The 9832-nt window shown below is 35.0% G+C and overlaps 1 protein-coding gene across 1 annotated transcript in view; it reads left to right on the top strand.

The window, feature by feature from the left end:
- LOC102835261 (tyrosine-protein kinase Fer-like) overlaps positions 1-9832 on the top strand; it is a 579105-nt gene that overhangs the window by 139131 nt on the left and 430142 nt on the right. Inside the window, exons 7-8 of the mRNA XM_006872259.1 lie at positions 3784-3921; positions 4568-4687. Coding sequence (XP_006872321.1) covers positions 3784-3921; positions 4568-4687 — 258 coding nt within the window. The remainder of the gene's footprint in view (positions 1-3783; positions 3922-4567; positions 4688-9832) is intronic.

Here is a 9832-nt window from a genome sequence, read left to right as displayed (position 1 = left end):
CTTTTCCTTCTTTCTTGTCTTAATGACTTTTTGCTTTCTTCTTGTATGATGTTCTTGATGTCATCCCACAACTCTTCTGGTCTTCAGTCTTTAGTGTTTAATGCATCAAATCTGTTCTTTAGATTGTCTTTAAATTCAGGTGGGATATATTCAAGGTCATATTTTGGCTTCGTAGACTTGTTTTCATTTTCTTCAGCTTCAGTTTGAATTTGCATATGAGCAATTGGTTGTTCTACAATCTGCCCCTGGCCTTGTTTTGCCTGATGTCATAGAGCTTTTCCATTGTCTCTTTCCACAGGTGTAGTCAATTTGATTTCTTTGTATTCCATCTGGTGAGATCTATGTATATAATCATCTGTTATGCTGTCTAAAGAATGTATTTGAAATGAACAAATCTTTGATTTTGCAGAATTCTATCATGGGATCTCCAGCATCATTTCTATCACCAAGGCCATATTTTCAAACTACTGATCTTTTCTCTTTGCTCCCAACCTTTGCATTTCAATCACCAGTAATGATCAATATGCAATATTTATGCATATTTGATTGCAATATCTTGATTGCATCTTTGATCAATTTCAGATTGAAGAAGTTGGCAGAATTATTCTATTTCATGCTCACTGACTTTACTGGTTGGTGCATTAATTTGAATAATTGTGGTATTAACTCCCCTTCCTTGTAGGTGCATCGTTATTATCGTATCACAGACAGCGTTGTACCTCATGACTAATCTGGATATGTTCTTTTTGACAGTGAATGCAACACCATTTCTCTTCAATTTGTCATTCCTGGCATAGTAAACCATGTAGTTATCTGATTCAAAATGGCCAGTACCAGTCCATTTCAGCTAATTAATGCCTAAGGTATCAATGTTTATGTGTTCCATTTCATTTTTGACAATTTTCAATTTCCCTAGATCCATAATTCATACATTCCATGTTCCATTTATTAATGGAGTTTTACAGCGGTTTCTCTTCATTTTGAGTTGTGCCCCATCAGCAAATGAAGGTCCATGGGCTTTATTCTCATGGGGTTTATTTCATTCAACTCATCATGGTCAACTCTACTTTGAGGAGGTAGCTCTTCTTATTGGTCCAGTGGTGAGGATTTTTATTTTCTTTAAATTGAGGTGCAATCCATCCTGTAGGCTGTGGTCTTTGATCTTCATCAATTAGTATTTCAAGTTTTCTTTGCTTCCAGCATATCTTTCCTAACTTTGTGATACTAAGTATCTTCTTGTTCTGTTCTAAGAACTGCCTCTTAGTCTATGTACCAGTTCCTCAGAAACATAGTTTAGTTTTCTGGAACACTCATTCTTTGCAGTGTAGATTGTTATGAACCACATTGTCTTTGACCCACTCTTGCAATGTTAATAATGCATTAGTAAACATCTTTTTGGTGTTCCCTACTTTTCAGCCACGACCCACCTGACAGCTATGCTTATGTTTATTTATGTTGTTAACTGCTGTCAACTCAGTTCCATTCACAGTGACCCTGTTTAGTGTTTCCAAGGAGCAGCTGGTGGGTTTTAACGATTAACCTGGTGGTTCACAGTCCAGTGCTGATCCTGTATCACCAGAACAGGAGCCCATGCTTATGTATTATTGTTGTTGTTGGCTGCCATCAAGTTGGTACGGACTCATAGGGACCCAGTGCACAACAGAAGGAAGCAGAAAGTCCTTTGCCAACCTCACAATCCTTGATATGCCTGAGCCCATTGCTGCTGCCACTGTGCCAATCCATCTAGTTGGGGACTTCCTCTTTTTCTCTGACCCTCCACTTTACCAAACATTACATCCTTCTCCTGTGACTGCTGCCTTCTGATAATATGTCAAAAGTATGAGAGACGAAGTTCGCCCATCCTGGTTTACAAGGAGCCCTCTGGCTAAATTTTATCCATAACAAATCTATTTGTTCTTTTGACATTCCATGGTACTTTCAATATTCTCTGCCAAAACCATAGCTCGGTTGCTACAGTTCTTTTATGATCTTCTTTATTTATTGTCCAGCTGTATAGATAAGACTAAATTTTAGGTGATAACCCTTTTCCCCAATATGAAGATTGAGTCAAGGAGCTTTTATATACTTCAATATGTAAATTTTAAAGGGTTTGACATCATAGTATAAGCTCTGGATCTCAAGGTTATTGGTTCAAAATCAACAGCCACCTCTCAGAAACCCTATACAGGGTCACTATGAGTTAGAATAACAACAGGTAAAATAGAGATTTCACCTTAAAATATTTAGTTTATAAATTAAGTTACTTATCTTTACTATAAATTATAGAGTATATAAATTACATAGGAGTCTTGGTGTGGCATTGTGCAATAAAGCACTGAACTGCAAGATTGGTTTGAACCACACGGTGTCCATTTCAAACTCACCAGTCCCTCCTTGCAAACTCTATACTGGATTGCTGTGAGTTGGAACCCATTCGTCAGCACTTAACAACAACATAAATTTTACATTGATATACAAGTATTTCCTTTTCTACTCTCATTTGATGAATCAGTTTTTTCTCAATCTTAATTTATGTGAATCTTAAGTAACATTCAGTTCTAATAATGTTTCCTTCATCACCAGAACCTCTTTAAAAATATGTGATAATTTCCCAGAGCATATTTTCTTTACTTTCTAATTAGTTGCTTAAGATCTGGCATTTAAAAAAATCCAAATAGGAAGTATCATAGAAATTTAATTCCATGCCACAAGTACTCACTCACAGGATATTAGAAGACTTGTTTGCCCTTCACTCCCCATGGCTTCCATTTGTCTTAGAGGTATACGTTAATGATCCTCTTGTCCATAACCAGTTGATATGTTTCTTTGAAGATACTATCTTTAAAAGGCTGATTTACAATGATAACATTTATTACTTTCAAGTATAACACTTGGGATATTTAGTAAAACGGCATTAAATTGGTCTGGCTCCTCTTTTCTTTAAAATGTGCCTTTCAGGTGATTTCTGTAAGCATTCTAAACTGTCATTTTCTGTAATACTTGAAATCTATTATTCATTTTTCCCAAAATAGTATTTTGATGTTTAAAATTAAATAATTCATATTATGGGAGATTTTTTAAGGTTCCAGCAATGAAAAACAAACTTTGCCTAATATTTATTTGGGCTTGTATTTGGGCAATACAAGCTTGTTCACACTTGGTGTGAAAGCCACTAATGCTTAGTGACATGATAGCTTTCTTAGCTTGGAATCTGGTCCTGGCAACAAAATAGTATTTCCTTTTTCATTTGTTATATCAGGGTAATAATTTCAGTGTCATTTTTGCTACTGACTCCAGGTTAAGAACAGGTATTTATATGTTTGTGATGGCACAGAATCAGGTGAACTCTAAATGCTAACAAACAGATGAGAGCAATGGCCTAGGTGGAAGAGAAGACTCAAAAGGGTAGAGTGCGTGAGGAAGTAAAAATTAAAGAGATAGGGATTGGTCAAGAGTTGTATTGTATGGAATCTAAAATTACTACGAGAATGTTTCAAAATGGAAAGTGACCTTACGTTTTAGGCATATCCAATACATGTTGGAAAAAGTAATATTTTTTTCTTGATCATTTGCAACTATTATACAAATGTCAGTTGTTAATTTGTACATTTGTATGATCTCCTCATGTTCAACATCTATGTGCATAAAATAAGGTGATGTTTGAAATGACAGCTGTAAATATCAGTGTTATAATATGCTTATTTATCTAATTACTTTTAGGCTTATGATTCCCTAGACAAAAGTATAAATGTTATAAAAGTTTACTTATTTATTGTTTTCCAGAAAAGGTATATTTGATGAATACAGCCAGATAACCAGTCTCGTTACAGAGGAAATAGTGAATGTCCATAAAGAGATTCAATTATCTGTTGAACAGATAGATCCTAGCACAGAATATAATAATTTCATAGATGTTCACAGGTATGATATTTTACTTATTTTTTTCAATATTTAATAATATTATCTTTAAAATATTGTTTGAGTCCACCAGGTGCTCCACAGGAGAATGATGAGGCTTTCTGGTGCTGCAAAAGATTTAAAGCCATGGAAACCCAGCACAGGGTCACTATGATTCAAACCAACTCTGTGGCACTTAATAGCAGCATCAGTATTATATTTTCCTATGTTATAATATTTAATCAAATTGAAATATTTTAGATTATCTGCTTTTAACTATTTTCTAAGTCCTTTCTCATTGTTGATAATTATTTAATTCATTTAATGACAAAATTTTTTAGTTACTGTATCATTGTAAATCTATAATCAGCCATAAATTTGTAATCAGTCTAAAAAGTTATTTTATTTTTAGCATTTATATAGTAATAATACCATTACTTTATATGTGCTTTCATTTTTATTCTATACCAATAGCTTTTCCATACATGAATCATCTTACTTCAAAATCATTACAATTGTGACAAAAATGAAATGGTTAATATCTGGTTTCTACAAATGAGAAAAGTAAGATTCAGGTTACCTGAGTAGATCTTTGAAAGCTGGAGTTTGATGTGTACCAAGCAAATTTTATGATAATGTAGTCATATTTATTAAAATTATGCTTTACTAGAACAACGGCTGCTAAAGAACAAGATATTGAGTTTGATACTTCCTTATTAGAAGAAAATGAAGTTCTCCAGGCAGATGAGATCATGTGGAATAATTTAACAGCAGAAAGTTTGCAAGTAATGTAAGTATTCAGAAAATCTGAACAGTTTCAGTTTTAGTGTCATTATTGTTGTATTGCTGTATTATAATTTATCAATTTAAAATTTCATTTTTTTTCAAGTGCATAAAGTAAATTAAAATTGAGCTGTCTTTGTTTAGTCAAAGTGAAATCAATGAAATACTACTCTTTCATTGCCTTAGCTAATATTGATAATTCTCATAAGGTAATGTTAATTGCATTTATTTGTCCAATTCATTATGATAAGCACTGGACTATGATAAACACAGAGTTGATAGTTCAAACCCACCAATAGGAGAAAAATGAGGCTTTCTTCTTCAGCAAATAATGAAAAAATCCTCAAAACCTTGTGCAGGGTCGCTATGAGTCAGAACTGACTTGATGACTCTTAAAAACAACAACATTGGAATAATGCTTCTTATTCTTTTTAAAAGTTATTTTTATTTTTTTATTATATTTGATCCTCAGAATTAACTGGCAGAACCATTTTGGAAATAAATTTTTTGAACTTTAGGAACTCATACATATCCTAAGCATTTAGTACCAAAATTTGACTTTTCATTGAGTTATTTTCTATGTAGAATGGGATGTTTTCTATTATCTATTAAGTCAATTACTTTATTACTGTCTCATGCAATTTCTCAAAATAGTTTGAGAAATTTTAATGTGTTTTTTAATGCTTTTTAAGCATTAACATCAATTAATAGTACATTTTTTAATTTGGAAAGCATAATTAAGGTATTCTACATTTAATTATTTAACCATCAGGATTTTTTTCAGGAGAAACACAAAGAAACTTATACTTATGAATAAACATTGTATTTCCTTATCTGTGAGTACAGCAGCTAGAAATGATTACGCATCCATTTTCTCTTCAATCTTGGACATGCTAATCATCGCACCTATTAAAATTTAACATCAAATGACTCAGTCAAAAAGTTCAATTAATTCGTTCACATGTAATTAAACCTCCTTTCTATTGTTCAGTAACATTGTAGTGTTGCAGATAATTAACTTAGTGGTAGTAGTATCCTGGGACTAGCTCTTGGGAAGAGGTTTGATTTCTTTGAAACTGACCAGATGGGATTGAAGTAACTAATAAATGCTTGTCAAATCATCTGTACAAGATTAAGGCATAATTATTGTGGACTGACTGCTGATGAGAGAAATGCAGGCATGGGAGCACCCTGCATTAGATAGAGAGTTTTCATAGCAACCATATTAGGATTCTTGAAGCTGTTCCCAAAGTTTGAAAAATTCTCCACAGGTTTTTTACTTTGACCATTGATTTTTGACATACTATTATAAAGTCAACTATTACTAAGCCCGTGGTTCTCACCTGGGATGATCTTTTTCCTTTGGGGGACATTTGATAATGTCTGGAAAGACTTTTGGTTGTCAGGTATAAGGTGAGCAGAGGCCAAGGATGTTGCTAACCATCACCAAGGAACAGGGAAGCCTCCCAGAGCAAAGAGTTAATCTAGTCCTGGTGTGTCACAAAAGGATAGTCTGTACTGCTAACTTCAGTGTAGGGATTTCAAACCCACTAGCTGCTCCTTGGAAACCCTATACAAGATCACTATGTGTCAGAACTGACTCAGTGGCACTTAAAAATAACAACAACAAATGTCAGTAAGAGGCCAGGTGTGGCGCTATAGGATAAAATAAAGACTGAGACTTAAAAACCAAAGGGAAGAACATATTCAGTATTTCTCAAGCCGAGGGAACTGAATAAAAAATTCAAACCCTGACTTGTGTTATTGAGGGATTCCATGGGCAAATTATTGAATGATGCAGAAAGCATTAAAAGAAGATGAAAGGAATACTCAGAGTCACTGTATGAAAAGGAAAAGAGGTAGCATATGGTCAAGAGCCAGTAATACTGAAGGAAGAAGTCCAAGGTGCACTGAAGGCATTGACAAAGAACAAGACACCAGCAACTGATGCAGCACTGGAGGCACTCACTCATCTATGCCAAGAAATTTTGAAGACCACAACCTGGCCAGCTGACTGGAAAATATTTGTATTTCTGCCCATCCAAAGAGAGGGGACCCAATGGAATGTGTAAATCATTGGACAATATCATTGATACCCCATACAAACAAAGTTTTACTAAAGGCAATACAGAAACGGTTGCAAGTGTACATTGACAGAGAACTTCCAGAGGTTCAAGCCAGATTCAGAAGAGGATGTGGAATGAGGGATATCACTGCTGATGTCTGATGAATCTTGGGTGAAAGCAGAGAATACCAGAAAGATGTTTACATGTGCTTTATTGACTACACAAAGACTTTGGATTGTATGGATCATGACAAGCTGTGTATAACATGCAAAATATTAATATTCTGGAACACTTGATTGTGCTCATTAGGAACCTGTACATAGAACAAGAGGCAATTGTTTGAACAGAATAAGGGAACACCTAAAGGTTTCAAATTAGGAAAGGTATGCAATAGGGTTGTATTCTTTCACCATACTTATTCAATCTGTAGGCTGAGCAAATAATCCGAGAAGCTGGGTTCTATGAAGAAAAACATGGCATCAGGATTGGAGGAAGACTCATTAACAACCTGCCATATGCAGATGATACAACCTTGCTTGTTGAAATTGAAGAGGACTTAAAATACTGATGAAAATCAAAGACCACAGCATTTGGTATGGGTTGCGTCTCAATGTAAAGAAAACAAAAATCCTCACCACTGGGCCAATCAATAAACAACATTCTTATCAATGGAGAAAAGATTGAAGTTGTCAAAGACTTCATTTTGCTCGGCTCAACCATCAACACTAGTGGAAGCAGCGGTCAAGAAATCAAACAGCGTATTGCATTAGGCAAATCTGCTGCACAAGAAATTTTTAAAGTGTTGAAGAGCAAAAATGTCAGTTTGAAGACTTAGGTACGCTTGACTAAAGCCATGGTAATTTCAGTAACTTCATATGCATGTGAAAGTTGGACAGTGACTAAGGAATACTGTAGAAGAAAGAGTTAATGCATTAGAGTCTTGGTGTTGGAGGATAATATTGAAGGTACCACGGACTGCCAAAAGAACAAATAGATCTATGATGGATGAAGTACAGCCAGAGTGCTCTCACAAGCCAGGATGACCAAACTTAGTCTCTCATACATCGGACATATTGTCAGGAGGGACCAGTCACTGGAGAAGGACATCATGTTTGGTAAGATAAAGAGTCAGAGAAAAATGGGAAGGCCCCTAGCAAGATAGATTGGCAGAATGGCAGCATCAATGGGCTCAAGCATAGTAATGATTGTGAGGTTGTCCCAGCACTGAGCGGTGATTCTTTGTGTTGTGCATAAGGTTGTTATGAGTCGGTACCTATTTAATGGCACCTAACAACAACAACTGCATGAGTCACAATCAACTATATCACACTTAACAACAACAGCAAAAACAAATGTCAGTGGAGCCAAGATGACAAATCCTGTTCCAAAAAATAGAGTTAGATGCATGGCACAAAATGGATGGCAGTGTGTCTCTGTTTTTCAATCCCTGTGCTGCTTGGTGAAGGAATGAATATATCAAAATTACGCCTCTGTTTTTGTTGTGACTATAGTAGTCTCAAGGAGCTCTGGTAGTGTAGTGGTTACGAATAGGGCTGTGAGCCACAAGGTCAGCAGTTCGAAACTACCAGCTGTTCCGCCGGAGAAAGATGAGGCTTTCTGCTCCCTTAAAGATTTACAGCCTCAGAAACCCTGTGCAGAGTCGCTGGGAGTCTGAACCGATTCCACAGCACATACAACAACAAAGTAGTAGTCCCAAATAATTCATTTACTATTCATCTAAATATATTTACTGTGTACAGAAGTTGCCAGGGTTAATACCTTCAAGGAATTTTTAGTATAAATGACCAATTTATTTTGATTAACACTAAAAAGAAATGCACACACACACATATATTGTAATATCGTAAAAACAATGTTATAAGTTTATGTAAAATAAGAGCTTTTGTGACTAAAGGAGAATTTGTTTTATTGCTTTTCATGATATAATGAGGAAAAGATTAGTTATGCTCAGAAATCATTGTTTCTTAATTATGGTGATAACATTAAACCAAAATTAATAAAGATAATAAATCTTTGGTAATATCATAGAAGATTTAATTGCTTACCTTTTACTGAGGGAAAGCTTGAACTACATTTCCTTGAACAGGTTATGAGTTTAAAATTGATTAAAGATTTTATTCCAAGAATGAGATATTCAATGTGTCTGTGGATAGTGTTAAAATAATCTAAGGTAATTTTATGAGACCTGTAAACATATGTTTTGAATGTAATTTAGGAAATAGGAAAATCTCTTTTGCTGTTTACCATTGTATCCATGCTTTAAAGTTATATTGACATCTTTCTTTTTGAAAGGCATTGAGATTGTTAATTTTGTTGATCATGTTAAAACATTTTGTCAGATAGGAAATGAATGAAATTAGGAGCAGATTTGTCCTTGTCGTAAGTTCTGTTGAGTGGGTTCTGAACCATAGCGACCCTGTATAGGGTTTCTGAGGAGTGCCTGGTGAGCTTGAACTGCTGACCTTGTGGTTCAAACCAACATTGAAGTCCAGTGCATTAACCCACTGTGCCACACCAGGATAGTAGTTACAAAGCTCCAGTAATCATATGAAAACATAATTATTGATAATTAAAGAAATATAATTTTTAAAACTGAAGCTTTAAAAATTTTAACCAAATGGTAAAGATTGTTGTTGCTGTTAAGTGCCATCGAGTCAGTACTGACTCATAGTGACCCTAAGTACAATGGAATAAAACACTGCCCACACTTGAGCCCATTGATGCTTCCACTTTGCCAATCCATCTTGCTGGGGGTCTTCCTTTTTTTCTCTGACCTTCCACCTAACAAACATGCAATTGTCAGGATGGCTCAGGAGTGAATGGTGTTTTGTTCTGTTTTATATAGGGTTGCTATGGGTCAGAAGCAACTCAAGGTCACTTAGCAACAAAAACAACAGGAACAACATGGAAAAAGACTAATAATAAAAGTGCAAAGAGCTCTGAAATAAAACAATTACTCAACATTATTATAACTTGTTTTTAAGTGCTGTTGAGTTGATTCTGATTCATATTGTTGTTATGTGTCACTGAATTGGTGCTGACTCACAGCGACCCAGTATAGAGTT

Source organism: Chrysochloris asiatica, unplaced genomic scaffold (assembly GCF_000296735.1).
Source record: "Chrysochloris asiatica unplaced genomic scaffold, ChrAsi1.0 scaffold00189, whole genome shotgun sequence".
Taxonomy (NCBI): domain Eukaryota; kingdom Metazoa; phylum Chordata; class Mammalia; order Afrosoricida; family Chrysochloridae; genus Chrysochloris; species Chrysochloris asiatica.
Note: the sequence above shows the minus strand (reverse complement) of the source record. Positions and strands in the feature narration are given on the sequence as shown.